Source organism: Salmo salar, chromosome ssa07 (genome assembly GCF_905237065.1).
Source record: "Salmo salar chromosome ssa07, Ssal_v3.1, whole genome shotgun sequence".
Lineage (NCBI taxonomy): Eukaryota > Metazoa > Chordata > Actinopteri > Salmoniformes > Salmonidae > Salmo > Salmo salar.
The window spans coordinates 46,070,330-46,098,309 of NC_059448.1; the positions used below are offsets into that span (position 1 = coordinate 46,070,330).

Sequence of the window (27,980 nt, forward strand, 5' to 3'; positions counted from 1 at the left end):
GATTACATCACACCTGTACAGCAAGACATTTGATGCCACACAGCCCTGAGGGGCCAGTGTGAAATTCAAAGTAAACTGGCGGCTGGCCAGTTATGTACGTCATAGTGCTAACCTCAGCATCCTTTCATCTGACAACCTTCAGGAAGTCATCAGAAACCAATCATTTGGATCCACCACAGTTTGGACGAGGAATTAGAGCCGTTAGAATAAGAACCACTCCTCTGCCAGAGTCTCCCCACCTAGCACCACACCGAATCCCTGGGAGAGCAGCCTATTGAGCTGGCATAGAGGCCAGTGAGGACAGTGATGCTGGGGGCAGGATGGAGCTGTACTGTCAGCTAGAGAGAGGAGGGGCCTGCTGCTCTGCTATATAAAGATAGGAAGCCTGTCTCCTAGATGTGTCACAGTGCCGCCTCTCCCCCATTGAGATTCCCATACTGTCCCACACTGTGCCCTGCTCATCTCTTCCCATCACTCTGGTCTGTGGGTCCCAGAGAATTTCCCTGGTGGTCGCCCATCTTTATCTCTCTCCCTCTGGACTGAGGGCTCCCACGCCCCACCTGGCCTCCCATACAATCACGCTGATCTGAAGGCACCTACCGACCTGCAGCTTTTCATTCGTTGACGCTTTTCTTGGGACCCGGCTCAAGATGCCAGAGCCCACAAAAAAAGGTAGGAGCGCCCCTGTTCTCCTCACTGAGTGTACAGAAAGGGTTTCAGAAAACTGTACTGTACAACAGAATATTATTATTTCGTTTGTTGGCATTATTGAGTAGTCATTTAGCATTAGACAAAATAAGTTCTCCAAACTATACTTTGAGAGTTCCCAGGAATTTGCTCACGGTAATTGAGAAAGTGACTTTGGCGACAACAGTATTGTATTTCTGCTTGGATGTTTCTACCTCATCTGTGGAGATGGAGATTCAGGAGGTTTATAAAAAAAACTGTTGTTGCTGCTGTTGGCATGATGGACAGTGGTCTCATGGTGATTAGAAGCCCACTGGAGGGAGACGTGATGAGCCCTGGTGGAGGAATGTTAATGATCCCTGGTGCTTTGCGCTGGCCTGAGCTGGACACCAGCGAGGAAGACCCCTGAAGGGTGATGCAATCTGGATGGACTCCTGGGATCGTGTTGGGATGAAGATGCCTTCCGGATGATGGATACATTCTGTCCTCGGTCTTGCTGATGACTGATGAATCGATGGTAGGGTGGATGACATGTTATTGTGCCAAACAAGATTCCTCAAACCCATTCCCCATATTCAACTCCATATTCATCTCCCTCCTCCTTTCTATGGCAGAGCCCTCAATAGCATATCGCTGCTAGTCTGCATAGACTTAATCACTCTGTGTCCGTCTTGTTTGTAATTCTGCTATTCTAGTACTTCCTCCCTCTCCATTAGTTCCGGTCTTTGGGGACTTTGCTCAATAGTAAGACATTCCCATGTAGAGGAACAGAACACTATATTCATCACTTGAACACCACCACAACGGAGTGAATAACAAGTTTTCTTCTAAAACCGTTTATCTTCTGGTGGACCGTAGCTTTATCTGCAGCAGTACCCACACATCAGGAATAGCACACACTCTCTTCTCTCCACACATACATCCAGGCCACTCTGCCGGTGTATTCTCTCCCCTGCAGGACCATGGGGCTTATAGGCTAGAATGGGAGGGCTTTGCAAGATTGCTTTCATGGGAATGATACAATAAATATGGCGGCAATACATTTTGGGACTAGACCAGGTATGCAGCAACCGGTCCAATCCACCTTTTGGCATCTTTACAAAGTCAGCTGTGAGCACAAAAACATACCATTCACTTTACTGGCCTCATTCGCGTTTCAGTACCAGTTTATTGTTTGCCCGTGTTGCTTTGATAGGGCTCTCAATAAATGTCAACATCTCAATGTAGTGTAGCAGAGGCTGGGTGAGCTAGAAGTTTAACATCTACAACGTCGCTTTGGGGTGAGGCACCATGACACTGTTGGACAGCTTAGCTTCCTCTTGTACACATATAACACACAGCACTACTATAAAGTGGGTTTTACTAGTACAGGAGAGATGCCTCCAGAAAGTTCATCCAGCATAATAATCATTCATCATCCCGTTGGAGACAAACACATAGGGGAAGGGGAGGCAGTTGCATGCCAGTCCACAAACAACCGCCTTCCATAAATAGCTGCTCTGTTGCAGAAGACTAGATAAATGACTGTGAAAAAAGTATTGTTGTTATAAATGACTCTGAACAGCTGAAGAGGAGGAGGCTGCTGGATGTGGTGTTGGTTTAGACTGCAGAACCAAGTCTTTAAAAAGCAGGATGAGAGATGACAGACTGACTGGCTGGCTGAGTGGCCCTTGGAGCTCTTGGGACCTGGATTCCTTGGTCCCTGAAATAGTTCATAATGAGCAGACTTTTAATCCTCTCTCGCTCGCTGTCTCTCGCTCTCTCTCTCTTGCGCTCTCACTCCCTCACTTTCTCCCTCACCACCCGCCATTGTCACACCATCATTTTAGATGATGATTCACTCAGGGCACTAATGGGTCAGACGTACGGTCATTAAAACTCCCACCCAGAGTCAAAAGACCAGCATCATCCACTACACAGACTGTGCCTGTTCTCAGCAAAAGTCTTGGGTTTCAGTGGGAAGAAAGCCCACATCCTCACCTCGGTATATTAACAACCGCTCAGCCCTCATCACTCTCCCTGCTCCGTTACCTCAGACAGCATGGTCGTCGCTTTCCGAATTCCACTCCACATAAATCAAGCCCTTAGGTAAACAACACAGGGAGACCCTGTTGGCTGCTAATCACCAAACCACAGCCCCACATCCACACTGAGGTTGTCAGCAGTTTCTTTCTGTGGCCTTTTCACTTCTAGCAGCACTCATTCTCAGCGCTCCTAGGAATCAAGAGTCTGTCATTCTGCAACGAACGGACACTATCCCTTATGTGGACCGCTGGTCCGACTGACACACAATAGTCACAAAGAAGGGGTGATGATAAAAGGTGTGCATTCAAAAGTTCTGGGGTCTATATTAAGAAGAGACGGCAGCTTGGCTCTCATTGGGATCACCATGAGCCCATCTGTCTGCACAGCAGCAGGGGCGACAGCTGAACATACCTGCAGCGTGGTCAGCTGCACTGGGGAGTTCACTGAGGTGAAACAAAACCTTTCTCTGCGCTCATGATCTCCACGAGGAGACAAAGAATGCCTCCCTGTAATGCACATTGATGTGTGTATTTGTGAGACCCTATAGGATTCTGATGTGATGAGCCAACGTCAAGTTTTTGGTGAGGTGTGACAAGGTCTAAATCTGAACTGGAGTGTCCGGTGGGAATCACAAAGGAGTAGCTGGACAACAGGGTTTTGGCTGTGTTGCAGACTGGAGAGTCGAGTGGTTGGGAAGTCATTATGGATCTAATAGTGTATGGACTTTGGATTACAGTATGTACAGTATTACTGTAATTAGGCACACAGGGATTTAGGAATGAGCGATGGATGGGAGTTACTGTATATTAAAAAGACAGAGGAAATTGGCAAAGGCAATAGATGTGAAGGGAGAGGACAGAGAAGTCACAATGGGGCATGGCAGACTGTCTTACAGAGAGAGTGAGACAGGAATGGCTCAGTAATGCACAGTTTTTCTCCAGATCATTAACAAAGGACCTGTCTTGCCTGGCACAGTGTAGCGTGGCAAGGCTGGCATCCCTTTCAGAATTCACAGGCTGTTGTGCCAGGCCTAGTGCTCATCGCTGAGTGCCACTCTCTGTGGAAATGGACAGGCTAGCAACAGAGTTGTGGGAGTACACTGTCATCACCTTCCAAAAATTCCCCCTACACCCCCTCTCTTTTTCCTCTCCTTCCCTTGCTCAGTCAGTCAGTGTCCGTGTCCGAAATCTGGCTTGCCTACTACTTCCTTAAACTGCATACTGTGTACTAATCGTACTACATACTATTTAGCACACACTGTTTAGTAAAAAGTATGCAGTATGCCACGGCCGAAATGTACTACTTTTGGTCCGTTCAAGACAACTGGGAATACGGAAACAAAACAAGCTCAGACTGGGAAAAATCAGAACGTCGGTGATCTTCAGATCAGAGAAGTCAAAGCTCAAAGTTGATGCCAGAGTTTCTGACTTGTAATTCCGAGTTGGATGACCGTTCAAAAAGAATTTTCCCAATCGTAGCAGTTTTTTTCCCCCTAAGTTCCCCGCTGTCTTGAACGCACCGTCAGTTACGTCTTCATATGAACCGGAAATTATCATCTGTAGACCCACCCAGTGACCTTTCCGTGTTGTTGTTTTGGGCTTACGTTAGCTAAAAAGTTAGCATTTGGATGTATTAATGGAAGAGTCACCTGAAGCTTGAAAGTAATGACAGATGCAGTAGAAGAATGCAGTGCTGAGGCAGATGGCTCGTAATGAGGACGACTGGTTACTACTCGGGTGGTGAGATTTCTGGCACCCAGAGCTGCTGAGGCATCACCCAAGTGGGTGCTATACATTGTGAAGGAAGTCCAGAATTACCCGACTCCCAGAGCAGCCCACAACAAGATCGTCATCAGACTCCATCTTCATCAACCATGTCCCTGAACACCTTCCTCTGATCAAGCCATGAACTGTCCCCTCCATCTTTGGAGGATGCATGCACTCAGACTTGGTTGACCTAGCTAACTAAAGCTAGGCTACTCATGATGATGTATTGGTTGATCTAGCTAACTAAAGCTAGGCTACTCATGATGATGTATTGGTTGACCTAGCTAACTAAAGCTAGGCTACTCATGATGATGTATTGGTTGACCTAGCTAACTAAAGCTAGGCTACTCATGATGATGTATTGGTTGACCTAGCTAACTAAAGCTAGGCTACTCATGATGATGTATTGGTTGACCTAGCTAACTAAAGCTAGACTACTCATGATGTATTGCTTCTTTGTTTTTTACTTTTGATGCACTTTGACATTATGAAAGCGCTATTGAAATGTAATCAATTATTATACAAAAGATGGTTTATTTAGTTTAGTAGAGCAAAAATCTCTGACGAAGGCCGAGAGGCAGACACGTAAGCTTCAATAAAAAAGTGCTACTAGCGAGAGCAGTGTGCAGGTTTCTTTTTTCATCATAAACAACAGTGATACTAGCGAGAGCAGTATGCGGGGTTCTTTTTTCGTCATAAACAACAGTGATACTAGCGAGAGCAGTATGCGGGGTTCTTTTTTCGTCATAAACAACAGTGATACTAGCGAGAGCAGTATGCGGGGTTCTTTTTTCGTCATAAACAACAGTGATACTAGCGAGAGCAGTGTGCGGGTTTCCCTTTTCTTTCAAATTATCGAATTGTTACCATGCACCTGGAACTTTTAACTCCTGAAAAATATGGAAAAGGATAGCTTTCAGCATCAAACATATTACATGTAAAAGCCTGTAAAATGTATTATGCCAATTGCAGTATATTTCTCTGGAATACTTGCACTTTTCTAAAATGTATATCGTCACGCACCAATGTGCTGGTGAAGCATAGGAAATAGACGTCTTGTTGCAGACACGGCATTCGGGTATTTAGACACGGCCACTCTCATTTTTCCTTTTGTCAATCACTAAGACTCCTCCTTTCTAATCATCCTATTTACTTTATGTGTGATGCCAGTATGTGTGATGCCCCCCCCAAAAAAAAAGCCTGTGTTTTCTTGTACTGTATGCAAATGTGAGTGGTATAAGCGTGGTTATCAGGCTCAAGATATACATCTGTTATTATTGATGCCAAAGTCCCTGTGGGTTGATATCAGTCTTGGGGTAAGTGCTCTTCTTGTAGCCTCTATCTGTCACTGTCTGCTGGGGTCTCCATGTCTGTGTTTGCCTGTTACTGTGTAATCCATCCTCAGTCTACCAGGCTAATGTGACGATTGGGTGGAATCCCCTTTCCTCCAGTTTGCATATTGACACATGACATCAGAATGGAACTTTGTGAAATTTGCATTGACTTTCAATAGGAAGAGGAAAGAGGAAGAACCACTGTGTTGCGCAAAAGTGGGGATTTTCAATCTAACCTTCTGGTAAGGACCAGACGAGAACACAGGTGACTCTGTTTCATTAGCCCATTAATAACACACAAGGTAAACATTCAAACCCAATAGGCTAGGGTGTACCAAGGGATGTATAGAGACGTTGATCCACTGAGGCCTAGCTTTAGGTCCCTTTAATAGGTTTAGATTGTAGTGTCCAAATAGGTGCCATGATGCGGGTTTGATCAGTCCAGACAGTGCAGAGTTCAAACAACGTGTGTCAATTGGTACCTTTATAATCAGTTTCTACTGTATTCTTATGTGTTCTACTGTATTATTGACTGTATGTTTTGCTTATTCCATGTGTAACTCTGTGTTGTTGTATGTGTTGAATTGCTGTGCTTTATCTTGGCCAGGTCCCAGTTGCAAATGAGAACTTGTTCTCAACTAGCCTACCTGGTTAAATAAAGGTGAAATAAAATAAATAAATAAATAAATAAAATATATAGTGTCCAGACACAAGGTGCTGTGCACCACAGGGATGATGTGGCTCACTGGGGACATAAGACATAGGCTTATAGCAGTAGCATCCTAGTCATGATACTATACATTAAACTGTGTAACATGTATACATCTGACCTTCAAAACGGTCACATGCTGCTTTGATGTGTCCACTTACAGTATCAATATTTTGATAGTTGCTGTGGCACGCAACAAATTGACTAGATCAAAAATGCCCCCTTTTGAATTGTTGTCTTTTGTCTCTGTTTTGCAGATGAGACGCCCAATGGTGAAAAAGGTCAGTAAAGGGTGATGCCGAACAATGTTCTTTCACCTCACACAGCACTGGCTTTGAGCAGACCAGTTGGTATGAGAGAATTATTATGGGAAACATTGGTTATGTCAAGGTTGGTTAGGTTGGCAGTTTTGGTCTATTGGATGGTGGAAACCATGTTTGTGCAAATGATAAATCACATTAAGGTACTACTGAGGCTGTATGGGATGTGACTACTCCACTTCCGACTTCAGTGTGAATGTGGAAACACGGTCACTGGTTTAAACACTGCAAAAGTGTAAATGTGGAGGGTCTACATGTCCTTGGCAATATAACTGTTGTACTACTGTGGCTCAGTGGTCAGTGGTGACGACCGAGTGGTCAGAATCTACACATTCCCCCGGCGGACCGGCTGATCCAGGCCTGTTGATTCAGCTGACGCTCCTGCCCCCCCCCATGTGACCAGGGCGCTGGCATGTTATTGGCTGCCTGCCGACACCAGGCTTTGACCTTGGGAGTAGCGGCAGCGTCTTGGGCCTGTGGCTTCGTACAGTGGGGGGAATAGCTTTCCTCACAGACAGGTTTAGGCTAAATGTATCCCTGGCCAGGCACTTATTTGATTTTACGTTCTTCTCTGAAAGTATTAAATCGTAATTGTGCCATAAATATCGCAATTGTGCTTCAGAATGAGAATTGTCTCAGATTTGATAGTGTAGTTTAAAGTCAAAAGTAAGAATACTCCAGAAAGATTTGGACAAAATTAATTCGGAATAAACCTGTCATACAGTAAGTGAAGGACACATTTGAAACCTGTAATGTATTTCATCCATCAACTTTGGGGCGGCAGGTAGCCTAGAGCGTTGAGCCAGTAACCGAAAGGTTGCTGAATCGAATCCCAGAGCTGACAAGGTACAAATCTGTCGTTCTGCCCCTGAACAAGGCAGTTAACCCACTGTTCCTAGGCCGTCATTGTAAATAAGAATTTGTTCTTAACTGACTTGCCTAGTTTAAATAAAGGTTACATTTAAAATAAATAAAAATACATTCCCTCATGGTCAAGCACCAAAACAATGAATCTGGTTCAGCCAAATGGCTCTACAAAAAAAATCTTGAAGGGAAAATTTGTTCATCTACACTCAGAAAATATCCCACTTGATATTGTGCATGCATATGTACGAACGAACACAGTAGATTTACTGTATGTGTCCCAATCTGTGTGTGACTGAGTGGAAAATGGCGAGTGAGGTCGGGCATACAGTGAGTTAGTATGCCCATTGGTGTGAGAGTGAGTATGTTAAAGGATAGATGTGGAGGCTTTGCGCTATTAAATGCAGCTCTTCCATCCCTGCTATATTTGTCACATACTCAGAGAGTGTTGCCACAGACAGTAGTGAGGCGCCAATGCCCACACCTGAGATATCCCTCGAGGTCTCACCTCCACCCCCAGGTGGGTAACCATGCACTGGTGTCATGCCCCTCTTTTCTCCCCTTCCCCACTCTTCCCAGGTGATTAATTTGCACACCACACTGACAACACGCGTGTTTGTTGTTGTGTGTCCACCGTTCTTGTTTTTCTTGTTTTGTAATGGGATTTCTCAACTGTTCCTCGACGACACACACGTTCACATGCAAACATAACGCATATAAGTCGAAATAGTCCACGTGCGATCCGAATAAATCAACTTCCTGATAAACAGCACATATGATGCACATAATTCCGTAGTTGCACTGCTGCTACTGTAACACACTCCCGTGCTCGCATTGCTGTGATGCTTTGTCCCCAATACTGGCTTGTGCTTGTTCTACCAAGTATGTCAATGTTGTGTGTGTGTCTGTATGAGGTGCTGAAGTATTGTATTGGAATATGGAATTGTCCACAGGAAGTACATTCAGTGTGAATGAGGAAGTATAGGTTTAATTGTTACATTCAGCAGGTAGCCGTCATTAGACTTATAATAGATTCCGTTGACAATGTCACGTTCAAATTTCTGGGAACTGTTATGATTTGCTATGTGAAATAATGAAAATCGTTTTTTTAGAGCTTGTGGTACATTGCAATTAAGACTTGTACAAGCTTGCTGAATAAGTAAAACTATACTTCCTTGAAGCCTCCAGGACTAGCTATAGATGTGCAATGACCAGATTGGTAACATCCCTTAATTTTTACTTGGTGGTTGGCAAAGATAACTTTTTATAATTTGTATCAATTTTGATCACCTGTCATGCATTCAGACATGACTGTCAATGGAAAGACCCATTCTGGTTGCTGGCTATCTATGCTTATTCATGCCCAGCCAGCACCTCATATATATATATATATATACTGCAGTGTTTTGAGAGGCTGCCAGTGCTTTTGCTCAAGGCATGCTGCTCCAGCCTGGCACTGTTATCTGCTGTACAGAACAACCGGTAGAGACTGAGGGGAAGGATCCACAGCCCATAGAGGTGCTTAAGCCAGAACCAGTAGAGAATGGGTCTAAAGAACCAGAACCAGAGGCGGTTGCGGTCGGGGCTAAAGAGCAAGTCGAGTCTGTGAACTCTGAAGTAAAGGAGGAGGCCCCGTCCCCTTGCTCACCCCCACCGCCTGGTAAGTCAAATTCACTCAGTCTCAAGCCATTCACAGTCAAAGCGCATGCTGTTTACTATAACTGAAGGCCCAGAGTTTTTCCTGATCAGGTCATATGGTTAGGAAAAACTCCAGGCCCTACTCATAAATAGTAACAAGCGCGTCCGTTCAATTGTTCCACTCTCAAACCATTGATTGAAGCAGTTTGACTCTAGTCTGTAGTAGTCAGATCCATAGTGCTGGTCTTTGCTAAGGCCCTTTATCTTCTCCCAATAGATCATATGGGCCAAAGTTACATTCAAATCAGGCAATGGACTGATAGAATCTGTATGAATAAGGGTTTTATTTGGATTGAAGCACTGTTTGTAATGACAGACAGAGACACCTTTTGCCTCAATGGCTGCTATGACCCAATATGATAAACTTCATTGGCATTTACACTACAACAGCCATACATTGGTTCATGCTTTGCTTTCTGCAGATTGTCGACTAGTGCATTTTTATATACAATAACTTCTAATTCTTCTAAGGCGGAAATGTCCTCAAAGTCGTGTCTGATAGCTTTGTCATGGTCAAACAGCACATATAGGCTACATGTAAATGCAGTGTGTCTGCTGTGTGCACAGTTCAGTACGACAACTTTACGGCACATACAGTTGGAGTTAGCAGTTTGTTTGTATTAGAAATTGATGACTGAAAGAAACTTAGTGCTGTGTGAGTGGAGGAGATGGACGGTAACTTTAATCTGTGAGAGCCTTGTCCCAATTCAGCAACCGTGAAGGAGGAAGCAGAGCCAGTTGTTACGGAGGTTACCCAACCGCCAGAGCCTGTTGTTACAGTGGTTACCCCACCACCACCTCCAGAGCCTGTTGTTACAGTGGTTACCCCACCACCACCTCCAGAACCAGTTGTTATGGAGGTTACCCCACCACCACCACCACCTCCAGAACCAGTTGTTATGGGGGTTACCCCACCACCACCACCACCTCCAGAACCAGTTGTTATGGGGGTTACCCCACCACCACCACCACCTCCAGAACCAGTTGTTATGGGGGTTACCCCACCACCACCACCACCTCCAGAACCAGTTGTTATGGGGGTTACCCAACCGCCAGAGCCTGTTGTTACAATGGTTACCCCACCACCACCTCCAGAACCAGTTGTTATGGAGGTTACCCCACCACCACCTCCAGAACCAGTTGTTATGGGGGTTACCCCACCACCACCACCTCCAGAACCAGTTGTTATGGGGGTTACCCAACCGCCAGAGTCTGTTGTTACAGTGGTTACCCCACCCCCACCTCCAGAACCAGTTGTTACGGTGCAGGTTACCCCACCCCCACCTCCAGCAGGTCTGGAAGAGTGTGTGTGTCTGTGCAAATGCACGAACATGTGTATGTGCATATGCAAGAACGTGTGTGTGTGTGTGTGTGTGTATATAGGTAGGCTACGTTTATTTGCGTATGCACAAACATGTGTTGATGTGTGTATGTTTGTGTGTGTATTATTGTGTGCGTGGCGTGTGTGTTTTCTGTGTCTATTCCTCTCAGTACAGTTTACAGACTGTTTATAGCTGAGGGTCTAGGTTTCATAGTGAGGCTACACTGTAGCAACAAGCACAGTGCTGTTGACAGCCGCTGCAGCAGCAGCTGATCTAGATGTATGGAAGGTTATATCTCTCCGCAGTTGTCACTCATCACTCAGCATTGCTCCAGTGCCTTTTTACCACAACAAAGGTCAGTTTCATATGTCGCTTCTGTTTTACTCAACCCCCAACCCCCTTGAACGCTCTCTCTATCACACCCTTATTTTTAAGAAATAGCACCCCTTGTGTGGATTTCCGGTAATACCGTATACCCCGGGGTGGTACAGAAACGGGATGAAAATCTGGATACCGCCCAACATTACTCTCTATAACGTCTCTGGAGGTGGAGCTGAGCTCAGTTACTCTTTTGATTGACGACAAGTTTCTCAAGTAACAGGGCTTATCTTGGATAGTTAGGTCTTTAATCTTTCATATCCCTTGTGGACATTCGTGTGTTCTTCTGGCCGCTGCTTGTCAACTTCAATCTCTCTCTTCCTCTCACAGTGCTTCTCACTTGTGCTTCCAGCTTTCCTAAACCAAGCTTGTGGTGTTACGCATAATTCCTTTATCTTAAGTACACGTGTGATCTCTCACATCACCGTCCACTCCCATCCCATAGACACTGGTGTGATCTCTCACAGGACACGTTTCGATCTCACGATCAACACGTTTGTGGTCTCGTACACTTCATCTATCCATTTCAAAGACATGCATATGTGGTGGTGTTGTGTCGTGCCGGTCCCATGTCCTGTCTTGTCTTGCATGCTTTGTCTTGTGGCTTGTCTTGTTGGCCTGCCTTGCCGGTGATGGACTTGGAGCGTTTTGATAGGTGGGTCTGTGTCAATCACACCTTTATTGCAGATAAAGATGATGACGCTACAACCAACACCCCATCACCACCGCCACCACCAGGTTGGTAACCATGACAAACCATCCTCATTTCCCCCCCTTTCCCATCTTGTCAAGTCGGTTACCATGGAGACTCCACTATAGGACAGGGCTCCTATCAACACCCCAAAAGTAAATTTTGCAGGAGACAGTTACTGTGGGGAAGAGTTTAACTATAGAGAACACTATGGATAGATGGTGAATGGGTCTCTTACCTGTCTTTTAGACAGCAGGTTTTTCTCAGATTTTTGGAAAATATTCCTGATATGCATTTAATACTGGCACATGGCATTTTGCTGGTTAGAATATTCAGGATCAGCTCCTAAACTATTGCAATATATGTTTGTGCATATCACATACATATGTTGTTTACATGCATGCCAATTCAAAAATGCCAAAGCATAATTCCTACAAGCACACAAACCTTTATTTATTATAATTCTCAAATAAAGGTATGGATGTGAAGATCACATCTGACATGTATACTGTGTATATATACACATACAATGCCTTCAGAAAGTATTCACACACCTTGACTTTTTCTACATTTTGTTGTCTTACCGCCTGAATTTAAAATTGATTAAATTGAGATTTTGTGTCACTGGCCTACACACAATGATGTCAAAGTTGAATTAAGTTTTTTGAAATGTTTACAAATTACTTAAAAATGAAAAGCTTTAGTCAATAATATCTTGAGTCAATAAGTATTCAACCTCTTTGTTATGGCAAGCCCAAATAAGTTCAGGAGTAAAAATGTGCCTAATAAGTCACATAATAAGTTGCAGGGAGTCACTCTGTGTGTAATGATAGTGTTTAACATGATTTTTGAATGACTACCTCATCTTGGTACCCCACGCATCTTTAAGGTCCCTCAGTCAAGCAGTGAATTTCAAACACAGATTCAACTACAAAGACCAGGGATGTTTTCCAATACCTTACAAAGAAGGGCACCTATTGTTAGATGGGTAAAAAAAAAAGACTGAATATCCTTTTGAGCATGGTGAAGTTACTAATTACACTTTGGATGGTGTATCAATAATGCACTGTCGCTACAAAGATACAGGCGTCCTTCCTAACTCAGTTGCCCGGTGAGGAAGGAAACCGCTCAGGGATTTCACCATGAGGCCAATGGTAACTTTAAAACAGTTACAGAGTTGAATGGCTGTGATAGGAAAAAACGGAGGATGGATCAACAACATTGTAGTTACTCCACAATACTAACATAAATGACAGAGTGAAAAGAAGGAAGCCTGTACATAATAAAAAAAATCCAAAACATGCATCCTGTTTGCAATAAGGGAATAAAGTAAAACTGCTAAAAATGTGGCAAAGACTAGGGAGTTTTTTTAGGATAAAAAGAAACAGAATAGAGCTAAACAGAGGCAAAATCCTAGAGGAAAACCTGGTTCAGTCTGCTTTCCAACAGATACTGGGAGACAAATGCACATTTCAGCAGGACAATAACCTAAAACACAAGGACAAGCATACACTGGAGTTGCTTACCAAGATGACATTGAATGTTTTCAGTTTGTCATTATGAGGTATTGTGTGTAGATGGGTGAGAGGGGGAAAAAAACTATTTAATCCATTTGGAATTCAGGCTGTAACACAACAAAATGTGGAATAAGTCAAAGGGTGTGAATACTTTCTGAAGGCTTGGAATATACACACATAAGTACCATTCATGCCACGTATGCTCATCATGTATACTGTATGTGTATTATATGTTATGTGTATATATATATATGATGATATTATACATGTTTTGGTTTGTCCTAGACCTCAATTATGTTGATACCATACCGGTTCTCTTGTCTTGAATTGTGTTATATGTATTCATATTTAATTCATTGGAAATTGTTGGTAAAAGTAATTGGAGGTTTCATTTCATATTTTTTCTGATTACAAGGCCACAATTTGTCATGCTTTTTTTTGTCAATCATCACAAAGGGTCAATCGAAATATTCCTCACCAGAGTCAAATAAATTGACTAGTTAAAAACACAAATTAATACCAGTAATACTGTGCTTTCTTTCACAGAGGATGCCAATACAGCCAAGAAACTGTCTATTGAGCTGCCTAGTAAGATCTTTCTGTTAATCCTACAACTATAGCTCTGACCAAACTGGTCGTTTTGATCAGAATGTTACAACTGCCTGGATGTAGGAAACATGTTCGGAGACATGTTTATTTCTAGAAGGTGTTTTGTGTGATTTTTGAAGTTAGTTATTTTTCCAACCTTAAGAGATAAGATTGTCAACAGTGAAACATATTGCATAAACACCATAATAGATTTTTATGAAAAAGGAATGATAAGAATTTAAGGATTTTAAGGGTCTCCTTTTCTGCAATTTTCTGTCTGGCACATGAATGTTATACATATTTATGTCAACACATTTGGAATTCTGATCGTAATGCAACGATACAGTTTGTATAAAACTTTATTTTAAGAAATACAAAGGCATGAAAGAAGATTCAAAACTGATTCTCCTCACTGGTGAAACCTAACAATATACAACAATGTACATAGCTTTTGATTGGCAGCTTGCATCATTATGTCAGAATTCGTCAGGGCTCAGCTTGCTTACTGTTAGATGTCTTGTATTGCTTGCTGGTCCTGAATGTTTGTGTGTGCTTGCTTCTGTGGACTTTACAGTACTATTTCTTATAATATGCTGTAAATTTCTCTCTGTCTTTGTTCAGATGATAGCGTCCATGTGTCAGCCATGGGGAGAAAAGACTCAGGTAATACTATGTAACAAAAGCCGTAATAACCATCCTATTTGAAGGGACGTTTTCAATAGCAGAGCTCCAGAATTGCAGTATTCTCTCTGGAGCAAGCCCACTCACGAACAGTGTTAGTCTCTTAGCTGGCTCTTTTCATTTTCCCCGCTTAGCTGGTCCAATGGGACCTGGCTTGGCATTCTTTAAAAGCTCAGGTTCATTTGGACTATGTTCTGCTCCATGCAAAATACTGGTTTCCTAAAATGTCATAGTTTAACTCCCACGTTCCTCTCCAATGCTTGTAGGAAGCTATGGGGCTTTTGGACATCTTTATCTTTTTCAAACATCATGGGATAATGAATGACATTTCACACAAGTAAGAAGTAAATTAAATGATTAAGTGACCTAGTTGAATGTTAGTCTTTGAGTCAGAGATGAAGTTAACTGGGTGAGGGTAGCTGGGTCTTTGCAGTAGGTAGCGAGGGGTGGGGCTGAAGGGACTCCCTGTGTAGGTCTGTCTATAGCAGTTTCATCACATGTTGGGCATGGCGACTGCTGACATCAGTCCTAGTCCACTGAGATCTCAAAGAAGACCGGAGCATCTAGAAACGGAAGAGCGTATCAATCGATACACTTTTGCACACAGCAAAGGTGTCCCCTCCGATATGGTATTCATTCAAAACCCGTAACGCTTTTCCAAGTACAGGTATTTGTTCTATGTTCCATGTTCTTATGCTTTCCATGTTGCAAAATGTTATGCTTTCCATGTTGCAGCTGCCATGAACAGCTGAGGAACCGTGTGAATGTATTTCTGTCTGTCTATCTACCTTGGGAAGTATATCACTTTCAGATGAATACAGAGAAGTGTGCTGATGGATTGTTGAATCCCTTGAGTACAGTATACGAGGAGTGTGTTGGTCTGTTGGTGTTGAGTCTTTGTGTGATGGTGTGTGTCCGTCTCTCCTGATCGACCAGTGTGGTCTCTGGGAGAGGGACAGGCTCCAGAGGACCTTGACAAGCCCGTAGACACCCCACCGCTGTCCAGCCTGCTCATAGAAAGACCCCAGGGTGGATCCATCACTGTGGGTGAGTGCCTGCTGAGTGAGCTCTCCTCTCACAGCTGCTCTAGACCAGAGATGATATACTCGTAGAGACATTTTAAAACCCTTACATGTATTATATTTGTACTGGTCAAGGTCTTTTAGATTTGGCTCTCTCCCTTGTTATGATGAAAGATAGCCTCTCTCTTTCTCTTTCTCTGTCTCTCTCTCACTATTGTATTTATTCTCTCCAAGAGAAGGGACCTCTGGCAACCATGTGTAGGACATCTATCCACCTCAAAGGCTATTCCCACCATGGACATGCTGTGTTTTACATGTTCACAAGGTGGAGACATCTCCTTTGTTGCCAAGGTGGAGGCCCAAGACCTGCTCCGTAAACCCACCATCAAGTGGTTCAAAGGGAAATGGATGGACCTGGCCAGCAAGACCGGAAAGCACTTACAACTGAAAGAAACCTTTGACCGACGCACCAAGGTAGACACCCTCCCATGTATAGCTCTATGTACTGTATGTTAACACACACACGCACACACATTGGTCCCCTAGCTGTCCCTCCAATACCTATGTATCGCCCTGCAGATTCACACATTTGAGATGCATATCATCAAGGCCAAAGACAACTATGCTGGAAACTACAGGTGTGAGGTCACCTACAAGGACAAATTTGACAGCTGCTCTTTTGACCTGGAAGTGAAAGGTTTGTTGCGCTATTCGAGTCTCAGTCATACAGCAAAGAACACACACGGAAACATGAGCAATAATATAATATACTGTGTTATTGTTTTGCATTATTGTCTTTCAGAACTGGAACAGTCACAGAGTGTTGATATTCGATCAGCCTTCAAAAGAAGGTATTGAGAGCAACACAATCTGACCACGTTATTTCGATTTTTTTTTAAACAGACAGTTTGTAGACTAGTTTTCAGAGTCAACAACAGAGTGATATTTTTACAGTTAGTGGTTAGATTGCGCATTTGACTAATGAGTATCCTTTTTTTCTCATAATGATAAATATGACAATAGTAACATTAAACACAAACTTCACTCGTTTCGAGCAAGATTCAATACACATGGAAAATAAACCTGAAAATGTACATTTGAACATCAGATACGTGGGACATTGTGGCTCAGTAGGAAAACCATGGCTCTTATCACAAACCAACATGAGAACATAGTGTCTGAAACATAATGACCATGAAATCGGATGTGATTAACCTTTATTAAGGTAATTACCAATCAACGTGTTGAACAGCACAAAGGCCAATGCTTGCATTTGAAACTCCCTCCCAACAATGTGTCAGAAAGCAACGCAAAACATCCCAGCCCCATAGCATTATCCCAACGTAGCTGCTCAGTGATGCTCCTGCAACACAGCAGAAACATTGTGGAAATGTTGTCATATGCTGGCTGGGATCGCTCTCGATACTCCTTACACAAACCAGTTCGTTAGAAGCATTTAATTGGAAATGAACCGAAAGGGTTTTTGTGTAAGCCACCAATCATGTGTTAGTCTGGACCTAATGCATTTGATTGAAGTCAGTAGCCGCTGCTTTGCGTTGTTCTTTTAGCATTGTTTATCTAGTTGCCTGTCACTGTTTCTACTCTGATTAAATCTCCATTAATCTCTTCTTGTTAACAACAGCAGTGAAGGACACGAGGATGCAGGGGATCTTGACTTTAGTGGTCTTCTTAAACATAGGTGAGAGTCACTGTCCGTCCTCAAGGGGACAGTCTTATTTTTTTTTTTTTACTATGCCCTTGTTTTGGGTGTTTACCTCTTTTCTCTTTATTTTTTCTTTTCTTTTGCCCCAGCAACCACCATTGAATCTTTTACTCTCTTTGTACTCTTATTTTATCACATGGTATATATGTGCATTACAATAGAGTATAATATATTAAAGAGTGCAGTATATTAGTTAGAGCATCGGTGAAGTACCATGTACTGTAAGAGTACATCATTTCATTAATATCAGGAGTTACAGTGAATCACATACAAAGTTACTATCTAGTACACTATCTACTCTCACATATTGATAACTGTATTTTTGAGTTTCTTTTTTCATTTGTAAATACAAATCTACATTTTTTTCTTTGGTTCAGAAAACAGCATGTTTTTTCAATGTACTGCAATGAGTACAATAGACCTAGACAGACCGTGACACTTCACTGACGTAAAATTACACATTTATTTGGGCTTGTCTCTTCTTCTTCCCTACACATTCAGAAACCAAAGGTTAGTAGAGAGAATAACCTAGGTAATTAAACGATTAGACCTTACTGCGGGGTAAGTACTATAATCCTGTAGCGTCCCCAGCATGGAATGTAGCTCTAGGATCTGGAACAAGCAAGAGTGTTGGCCTACTGTAGTACGGTAACACTTCATTTACAGCCGACATTCTCAAATGCTCCATTAACAATCAGTAAGGATGGAAATGGACTTTGCATCATAAAGTCTCTCTGCTGTTGGGGAGGACCACTTCTTTGATCAACAGTAGAGTTCAATAATACTGTGTTTATGAGGCCAAAGGACTCCCATTTCGGATCATTAGTGATCTGCTAGTGGATCATTTATGAATGATGCTGTGAAATAGTGTTATCGCTACAATGTCATTTTATTTCAACTTAGAAATACAAGGCACATATCACAATGTTTATTTCAGTATACACAGTAATTGCCTGAAAATAAACAAGAAGAGAGATGCATAAGAATGAAATAATAATTTCATGCTTTTTTACCTCCAAAGCTTTCCGACATTTGGGAAAATGTCCATGAAAGAACGGACTGATTGAATGATCTTTATTTATCTGCCTAATGGATCTACTCACGCCCAGGGCAACATGCTTATTAACCTGGATCTCACAGATCTAACATCCCCTATGGACGCCTAGCCTTCCATCTCTAACACGTCAGAGCGTCTCTGAAGTGATGATGAGTGAACATACTGAGACACAAGGCAAAGGGATGGGCAATGTGAATAGAAAGAGAAGTAATGTAGACTTTATCAGCAGCACATCTTGGAGTAAGATCTCCCTATATTCCTGCATGCAGCACCTAGATCAGTAGTTTTTTCCCAAATTGTTTAATTCTGTTGAGGTGTCATGTTTATCCCCCCCTCCCCCAAGGAACAAAAGTAGCCTAATAGCATTTATCAGTTTATTACCTTTTTTTGTTATTCATTAATACAGCACCGGTTAAAATGTAGTTTCTCCTGCTAAGTCTCACCCTAAAGGCAAGTAACAATGTCCAGACTAAAAGAACTCGACCCTGGTCAAAACCCCTACCTGAAACATATTCAACTCCCTTGTAATAATCTGATCCCTCTACTTGCCTCAGCAGTAAAACCCTTCCTATAGGATATAATACATATAATAGACTAGCCACACCCCCTCTCCTCCTGTAACGCCTCATCCTCTCCCCCTGTAACGCCTCATCCAGAGATGATGTCAGAGGACAGGTACAGGGCTTCAGACCACGCCCATCCCTTTGTGTGACATGTCCTGAGGAACTCTGTAGGGAGAGAGAGAAGTGAGTGAGATAACGTGTGCCTGATATAAGGAGAGAGAGAAGAAGAGAAATGACTACAGAAACACAGCAGATCAATAGAACAGTGGAGGGAAAACACTCTTGAAACCTAATTTAGTAGGTAGTCCCTATCTACAGTAGATACAACAGAGTAGTCTTCCTTCAGCGCAGTCACTGCACCTATTCTAGTACCCTCTCCCCTTTCCAGAACCTCCTTCCCCACCCAATACCCCCCATAAGTATCAGTTCCTCAGGACACGTCGCGATAGCCCAGAGCGTGGCCCCAGCCCTCACACCCTCCCCTCGTCTTCCTGCCCCAGGGAGCCCAAGCAGGATGAGACCCCCGAAGTGGACGTGTGGGAGATCCTGAAGTCGGCCAGGCCAGACCAGTACGAGAAGATCGCCTTTGAGTACGGCATAACAGACCTGCGGGGTCTGCTCAAGAGGCTGAAGAAGACCAAGAAAGAGGAGAAGAAGAGTGAAGGTGCTGAATTGAGTGTTTGTCCATGCGACTGTGTATCACTGTTGGGATTATGATGCACTATGGATTTAGATTGTTTAGCTCATAATCAGCTAATCTGTGATTATTCAGGGGAAAAGGCACACATTTCACTGGTTTTCTATAGGATGCATAACCATTGTCATGTGATATTGTCTTTTTTGACAAAGCTTTTGCCAAGAAGTTGGATCCAGCATACCAGGTGGACAAAGGAGGGAAGATCCGCTTAGTGGTGGATCTTGCAGACCCCACAGTAGAGCTGAAATGGTACAAGAACGGCCAGGAGATCCGTCCAACTCCAAAGTACGTCAAGCTTTTTCTTCTTTCTCCATGTGTTAGTCTACTATATGTTTTTCTCTATTTTGTCTTCTCACGAATGAAAGGCAATTTTGGGAGTTCCTCATAAAATATGTTTCATTCGTGGTTTGGTCCTCATTGCCAGTCCCCTGGCACTTGTAGTTTTTATCTGTTCCTTGTCACGTCTCTCAGCATTGAAAAGCAATGGTTCACATGCTAGTGTTTCTGATGGTCTCGTGGTGTACACAAGCAAGCAAGGACGCATACACCCACACATGCGCATCAAAACACACATTGTTTTACACCAATAATTGCTTTCACACAATGACACACACATACAGCCCTGTGTGACCCTGTTATGAACAGGGGTTTTCCTCTACTGCCTCAGCCCTTGTAAACCAGGGACAAGTCTGACCCTACATGCCCTTCACACCCATACAGAGCTCCCATTGTGCCCAGACACACACAGCTACATGACCAGCCCAGATCTCTGCACTGTAAACCATTGCCAGCTGATGCCCAGTGAACAAATAACGTTCTCTCAACACTAATGTGGTGTTGATAAGATGCCACATGCATCTCACCAACGCATCAATAATGTTATTTGTTTGCTGGGCAGTGCGTGGCACTGAGCTACATTTGAGTGGAAATGCACTGTTTGATGATTTAAATAATGGTCCTTTGCTATTAACTATAGGTCCTTCTCTGTACAGGGAAATGGCGGTACCTTCTCCACAGGTCTTTAACTGACTCTGGCTTTGTAACAATCAATGGATGATCTATTATTTTGATAGCTGTGTACCCCACCAATGTTAGTGTACCATAAATATAATATGGCGTAGTTTAAGTGTATTGATCTTACCACATCGTTTTATCAACCTGTCAATAATGGGAATGTATAACGAAAAGTGACTATTTTCTTAGCTCTCTCTGGAAATCATTTGTAGAATTAAGTGATAATGCCCGAGAAGCCAGTGTTTCGAGAATATATTAGCACGGGTGTTGTGCAAACCATGCCAATATATCCTCCAAACACCGGCTTCGAGGGCATTATCACTTTTATACAATGGATTACCAACCTATTCAAATAATGATTGACATAATTTCATTTTCAACTTTATTTTGATTAATTTGTTCATACTATTTCATCCTTCCACAATATATAATCCCAACACAAATCTAGGGTTGCTACCCAAACCGGCTGGTCGTTCGTTCTATTGGTTCAGTTGCCAGAGACGCGACCCAGTCGTTCAGTCTTTTTGTTCTGTATCTATGGACGTGATCCAGTTGTTCGTTCTAAATGCTCCATTGCCATACTGGCTGGCAACGTTCTTATCCCTTGCTTGCTAGCTAGCCAACTACGGCTAACTTACAGTCACGTCAAACAGTGCCGCCAGAATAACAACAAAGTAGCTGCATTTGCATTTATTTAAGCTGTTTTCTAGTGACGTTTATTTGGATACATCCATAACACTGAGCTAATGAGGCGCGATTTCGCCTGGCATTGAAAATGTGCTCTCTCGTCAGGACACTTGTTCAGAGGAGCTAGCCAACAACAGACTGCAAACTAGCTGCACTTCGTTGACATTTCTTTATATATATCCATAAAAATGATACCAGCTAATTCATGATTTCGACTGGCTAAGAAACTCTGCCTGCCTGTCTGTCTCGTCCCGACTCCCGACACGTTCATTACTATGCGACAGCTGGAGATTGTTTCAATATTCAAATTCAATGTTGTAAATGTCGGAGAGACAGACAATAAGGTTTATACAAATCTCTGCTGTTGAAAACTAAATGTTAGTCTAAAAGAAATGTGAGATAATGTCTAGATGTTTTTTATAGTGGCGATCAAGTTTATAAAGTGCCTGGCTGGGCTGATGAGACAGTGGATTGCGCAGTCAGATGGAACAGAGTAAATAGGCATTTTAAAGTCATAGATTTAGCCGTTGGTAACTTGTGGAATAGACACCGGCTGGAATTAGACCCATCCATGTGTATTAACAGTAGTTATACAATACTTTTGAAAGTTAATCTCATCACTCAATCTAACATCTGTATTACTTGATGTTACAAGACCTCTATGTACCCTCAAAAAGTGTGTACTTAGATTCTAAAAAGTGATGGGTCAATCTCAGGCTACTCTCAGTAGAGGTTGTTCAAAGCCAAGCCGAGTTAAAGCCATCTGGGAGGTTATTGCAGTTTTCTGTTCCCTGGTCTCCGGTGGTGTATTTCCCAGGATTCCCTGTCATGAAGATCTCTCTCGCTCTCTCCCTCTCATTTTGTTGTAACATTATTGGCTGTTACAGCCCCCTCCTCTATCCTTCTGTCCTATCTGTCTGTCATGCCATGGTGTTCATCCTTTTTCTCTGCTATAACCACTTCCTCCTCTGGCTCCATTCCGGCTCCACTGCTGACCTTAAGTCAAAGGAAGTAAGTCCACCCGTCCTACATCCCTGACCTCTGGTGTGACCCCAACCCTCTGTCTACTCTATTCCTCTGGGTGTGCACTGACAACCCACGCTGATGCATGTTGGGATGTGTTTGTTTGTGAATGGGGGCGGGTCTCTGTATATGAATTTGGCTGTATATCTTCACATTACTATGACTTCAATGACAAAGGTTTTTGATTAATAAACTAGCACAACTTTTTACTCTTAAAAAAATAATAAAATAATACATCTATAAGTAAGCAAAGGCAACTGTCTGTAGCTCAGTGGATGATATGAAGTCTTGAAATAATTGCCATTCACAAGCATATATGGTATACTATAACGTTCTCTTCAAGCGCATATAGTCACAGTATGTGGATATCCAGTGATTTGATTGATTGATGCGCTTGCTGCATAGGTTTATCTTTGAGCAAAAGGGCACGCAGCGGATCCTGGTCATCAACAACTGCGGCCTGAATGATGATGCTGCTTATTCCGTAGCCGCGGGAGAAGAGAAGTGTACCACAGAGCTGTTTGTCAAAGGTACCCCTCTCCATTCCATCATACTTCTCTCTTCGTTTTAATGTCTAATTGAGGAATTAGTGGGACCAGAATGTGGTCTCTCCACAATTTCACACTCCACTGTTTGTAATTATATTGATGCCTGCCCCTCTATGAGTTTATGATTTGTATCTTACCTTTCTGCAGAGTTACCAGTGAAGATTACTAAAGAGATTGAGGCGGTGAAAACGACAGTGAACGAGAGGATTGAGTTGGAGTGTGAAGTGTCGGAAGAAGGAGCTCAAGTAAAATGGTAGGGCCATGTCCACTTAGTGTGTGTGTGTGTGTTGTGTTTTTTTCCCCCCCTTGTGTCACTGTGTGTGTGTTTTTTTCCCCTTTGTGTGTGTGTGTGTGCGTGTGTGTGTATGTGCGTGTGTTTTTTTCCCGTACATATGTGTGTGTGTGTGTGTGTGTGTGTGTGTGTGTTTTCCCTTGTGTCCTAGTGTGTGTGAGTGCCTCTGAGCCTCTAACCTTTTGTCTTCCCCCTCAGGTGTAAGAATGGCGTGGAGGTACCGACCGGGCCCCGGTCACGCTACCGTGTCAAGTCTGACGGGCTGAAACACTGGCTAATCATTGACGATGCCTCAAAGGAGGACACTGGAACCTTCTCCCTTATGGCCTCTGGGGGCACCTCTGAAGCCAAAGTCCAGGTTGAATGTGTGTATTTCACTTTCCTCTCTTTTCCTCACACTTTCTCTCTTACTGAGAAACTGTAGATCAACTATAATGATGACTATTTTAACTTTTTTCTATCCTCTTATTTCTTTCCGTTCTTCCCTTCATCAGTGAAGCCACTGAAGATTATTCAGGATTTGCAGGACATGACAGTGCTTTTGGGCCAGCCACTGAAGATGCACTGTGAGATCTTCCCTGGGAATGTTCCAGGTCGCTGGTACAGGAACGGACAGTTGATTCAGTCCAACGACCGCATCAACATCCTGCAAAGAGCCAAGTACGTCACCTCCCTCCCACTCGCCCATCTCCTCGCCCCATACCTGTGTTCATGGGGGTTTCATACCTAGTCAAGTCACAGAGGCAAAAATTCTGGGCCCAAATCATGATTCATCATTAGGCACATGTAACCTGAGCAAGAAAAACTCAGGGCCTTAGCCCTTTCCTCTGTCCTCCTGCTTGTCTCTAGTGTATTTTTCATATTGGTTAAGCTGTCTTCTCAGGAGCAAGCCTACAGTATTCACTTGTTTTCTTGTTTTGACAGGAACCACCGATTAGAAATTGTGAACAGCACCATTCACGATGCCGGGGATTATACCTTTGTGCCAGAGGGATACACTCAGAGCCTCTGTGCCAAAGTTCATATCGTTGGTACAGTCATTTTAATGATACAAAACCATCCGTGAGTTGATAGGAATATTATAGGGCACTTACTTGTTTTCTTCCTTGTCCCGTTCCTACAGATCCTCCCAGGGTGCACCTGGAGAGCTTGAACTTCCCTGACAACACAGTGACCATTGTGGCAGGAAATAAACTTCGTGTGGAGATCCCCATCAGTGGAGAACCAGCACCCAGAGTGGTGTGGATGAAGGGAGAGAGGGTGAGAGCTTAACCTGCGTCAAAATATGCTTCATTGTGCTTAATTGTTGTCGGAAGTACAGTATACATACTGAATGTATGGGTACAGTACAATCTACTATTTGCAATCGTAGGTAATCCTTGACTCGGGCCACCGTGTGCGAGCTGAAACCTTTCCGGACCACACCAGCCTCACCATCGACATCGCAGAGAAGGAAGACACAGGAAACTACAAGATAGTCCTGCAGAATGAGGCTGGGGAAGCAGGGGCTAGCATCAAAGTCAAGGTGGTGGATATCCCAGACCCTCCTGAAGTTCCCCTAGTCACGGAGGTGGGAGGAGACTGGTGCTCTATGACATGGGAACCCCCGATCTATGACGGAGGCTCACCCATCTTAGGTAGGTGTGTGTGGGTGGTTTTACGCTAACAAGTTGGATATTCTGGTGTGTGTGTGATATAGAACTATGCTTTTCCCCAAAGGCTACTTCATCGAAAGGAAGAAGAAGCAGAGTTCCAGATGGATGAGGCTGAACTTTGACCTGAACAAAGAGACCACATTTGAGCCTAAAAAGATGATTGAGGGTGTCCCATACGAGGTCCGCGTCTTTGCTGTGAATGCCATCGGCGTGTCCAAACCCAGCGAGCCGTCCAAAGCCTTTGTGCCCCTGGGTGAGTTCTGAGTATGCGATGTTCGCTTGGCAATGTAAATCTTTATATCATATCACGATAGTGGGAGAAAAATGAAAGAGCCGGTGCTGTGATACTGTGTGATAGTGCAGGCCATTGCGTGGGCTACCCTTCCCCTTTGCAGCTGTTCCTCTTATACCCCACTATTCCAAGCATTCCGCATTCTGACTGTGACCTCCACTGGACGTGGCCGGGGCTTTAGGAGATATTAAATATGTCTTTATAATGGCTGCCAAATCATCTAGGGCTTATAGGTTTAGGAGATCAGCCTCCCACAGGGTTCAATAGGAGTTAAACTTGATGCAGAATGTAAGAATAGACGTTAGGAGCCGCCCCTAATGAGATCTGATGAACAGATTGATGGCATACCAGGGTCAGCTAGAGGGGTGTCCCACTCACATGGGCATGGAGGTGTTTCTTAGGTATACTACATTCTATGCGTTATACTGTTCTTATGGCAATTGGAGATCCACTGTTGACAAGGCATGAAACATACTATGCATGCAAGGAAATGTTTGTGGGAAGTTCAACCGTTGTGACACTCTCACACTGATTGCTCTCAGCTGTGACCAGCGAGCCCACCATGCTGGTGGTGGATGATGTCACAGACACCACGGTGACCATGAAGTGGCGTCCCCCAGACACCATCGGAGCTGCAGGCTTAGACGGCTACCTGGTGGAGTATTGCATCGAAGGAAGTAAGAAGCATTCGATTGACATGCCTCTGTCGACGAATAGACTTTGTCTTTTATAACTAGAACCCACTTGACTTTTCATGATCAGGAGAAACTCCCGGCCTGTTAATAAGTATTACCTGCTATGTGAAGTCTATGGACATGTTCTCCACAGCTGATGACTGGAGAGTAACCAATAAGGAGCTGACAGAGAAGACAAAGTACACCATCACTGGCCTCCCTCCAGAGGCTAAGATCCTGGTAAGGGTAAGGGCTATCAATGCTGCAGGCGCCAGCACTCCCAGAACACTTCAGCACTCTATCCTGGTCAAAGAGGTCATCGGTGAGTCCTAGCCACTCTCCACTTCTCTTTTTGATGTCTGTATTTATTATTCATTAGCAAGGCTTAAGCAACAGGGCTAGGAACATGACATTTGAAACACAAGTCGAAAGGACAAGTGTTCATGAAAGATTTACAGTGCCTTCGGAAAGTATTCAGACACCTTCACGTTTTCCACATTTTCTTACGTTGCAGCCTTATTCTAAAATGGATAAAAAATATATTAAAAAATCAACAATTTATACAGAATATCCCATAATGACAAAGCGAAAACAGGTTTTTAGAAAAATTGCAAATGTATTAATATTAAAAAACAGAAATACCTTATTTGCATAAGTATTCAGACCCTTTGCTATGAGACTCGAATTGAGCTCAGGTTCATCCTGTTTCATTGATCAACCTTGAGATGTTTCTACAATAGATTGGAGTCCACCAGTGGTAAGTTCAATTGATTGTACATGATTTGGAAAGGCACACACCTGTCTATATAAGGTCCCACAGTTGACAGTGCATGTCATGGCAAAAACCAAGCCACGAGTTCGAGGAATTGTCCGTAGAGCTCCGAGACAGGATTGTGTCGAGGTATAGATCTGGGGAAGGGTACCAAAAAATGTCTGCAGCATTGAAGGTCCCCAAGAACGCAGTGGCCTCCATCATTCTTAAATGGAAGAAGTTTGGAACCACCAAGACCTTTCCTAAAGCTGTCCGCCCGGCCAAACTGAGCAATTGGGGGAGAAGGGCCTTGGTTAGGGAGGTTACCAAGAACCCGATGGTCACTCTGACAGAGCTCTAGAGTTCCTCTGTGGAGATGGGAGAACTTTCCAGAAGGATAACCATCTCTGCAGCACTCCACCAATCAGGCCTTTATGGTAAAGTGGCCAGACAGAAGCCACTTCTCAGTAAAAGGCACATAACAGCCCGCTCTGAGTTTGCCAAAAGGCACCTAAAGACTCTCAGACCACGAGAAACAAGATTCTCTGGTCTGATGAAACCAAGATTGAACTCTTTGGCCTGAATGCCAAGTGTCACGTCTGGAGGAAACCTGGCACCATCCCTACGGTGAAGCATGGTGGTGGCAGCATCATGCTGTGGGGATGTTTTTCAGAAGCAGGGACTGGGAGACTAGTCAGGATCGAGGGAAAGATGAACGGAGCAAAGTACAGAGAGAATCCTTGATGTAAACCTGCTCCAGAGCGCTGAGGACCTCAGACTGTGGCGAAATTTCACCTTCCAACAGGACAATGACCTGAAAATAGCTGTACAGCAACGTTTCCCATCCAACCTGACAGAGCTTGAGAGGATTTGCAGAGAAGAATGGGCGAAACTCCCCAAATACAGATCTTCCAAGCTTGTAGTGTCATACCCAAGAAGACTCAGTGCTGTAATTGCTGCAAACAAAGTACTGAGTAGAGGGTCTGAATACTTATGTAAATGTAATATTTCAGATATTTATTTTTTATAAATTAGCAATAAATTCTGAAAACCTGTTTTTGCTTTGTCATTATGGAGTATTGTGTGTAGATTGATGAGGATCATTTTTTTAAAATCAATTTTCGAATAAGGCTGTAACGTAACAAAATGTGGAAAGTCAATGGGTCTGAATAATTTCTGAAGGCACTGTAGATAAAAATAAAAAGTATAATCTTTTTTTACGGAAATCACATTCCATCCACTTATCTGACCTGTCCTCTTCCCAGAACCACCTAAGATCCGCATCCCCCGTCACTTAAAGCAGACGTACACTCGTAAAGTCGGAGAAGCCGTCAATCTCGTTATTCCATTCATGGTAAGGCAATAACAGAAAATGTCTCAACTACCTTCAGTGAAAGCCCTT

The 27,980-nt window shown here is 43.4% G+C and overlaps 1 protein-coding gene across 18 annotated transcripts in view; it reads left to right on the forward strand.

The window, feature by feature from the left end:
- The first annotated feature begins 385 nt into the window (after positions 1-385).
- LOC106609429 (myosin binding protein C1) overlaps positions 386-27,980 on the forward strand; it is a 33,397-nt gene continuing 5,802 nt past the window's right edge. Inside the window, exons 1-28 of one of the 18 annotated variants that reach the window (XM_045722067.1) lie at positions 386-672; positions 6,779-6,802; positions 8,148-8,225; positions 9,180-9,365; positions 10,115-10,696; positions 11,791-11,841; positions 13,858-13,899; positions 14,521-14,562; positions 15,517-15,627; positions 15,928-16,076; positions 16,182-16,299; positions 16,405-16,453; positions 17,245-17,301; positions 17,827-17,835; positions 19,446-19,609; positions 19,795-19,927; positions 22,346-22,354; positions 22,772-22,896; positions 23,062-23,167; positions 23,405-23,571; positions 23,701-23,866; positions 24,131-24,237; positions 24,330-24,466; positions 24,579-24,843; positions 24,926-25,114; positions 25,696-25,830; positions 25,982-26,149; positions 27,844-27,932. In XM_045722067.1, coding sequence (XP_045578023.1) covers positions 651-672; positions 6,779-6,802; positions 8,148-8,225; positions 9,180-9,365; positions 10,115-10,696; positions 11,791-11,841; positions 13,858-13,899; positions 14,521-14,562; positions 15,517-15,627; positions 15,928-16,076; positions 16,182-16,299; positions 16,405-16,453; positions 17,245-17,301; positions 17,827-17,835; positions 19,446-19,609; positions 19,795-19,927; positions 22,346-22,354; positions 22,772-22,896; positions 23,062-23,167; positions 23,405-23,571; positions 23,701-23,866; positions 24,131-24,237; positions 24,330-24,466; positions 24,579-24,843; positions 24,926-25,114; positions 25,696-25,830; positions 25,982-26,149; positions 27,844-27,932 — 3,480 coding nt within the window. In that variant the 5' untranslated portion in view covers positions 386-650. The remainder of the gene's footprint in view (positions 673-6,778; positions 6,803-8,147; positions 8,226-9,179; positions 9,366-10,114; positions 10,697-11,790; positions 11,842-13,857; positions 13,900-14,520; positions 14,563-15,516; positions 15,628-15,927; positions 16,077-16,181; positions 16,300-16,404; positions 16,454-17,244; positions 17,302-17,826; positions 17,836-19,445; positions 19,610-19,794; positions 19,928-22,345; positions 22,355-22,771; positions 22,897-23,061; positions 23,168-23,404; positions 23,572-23,700; positions 23,867-24,130; positions 24,238-24,329; positions 24,467-24,578; positions 24,844-24,925; positions 25,115-25,695; positions 25,831-25,981; positions 26,150-27,843; positions 27,933-27,980) is intronic. The other 17 variants (XM_045722074.1, XM_045722069.1, XM_045722068.1 and 14 more) reach the window with 17 other exon arrangements.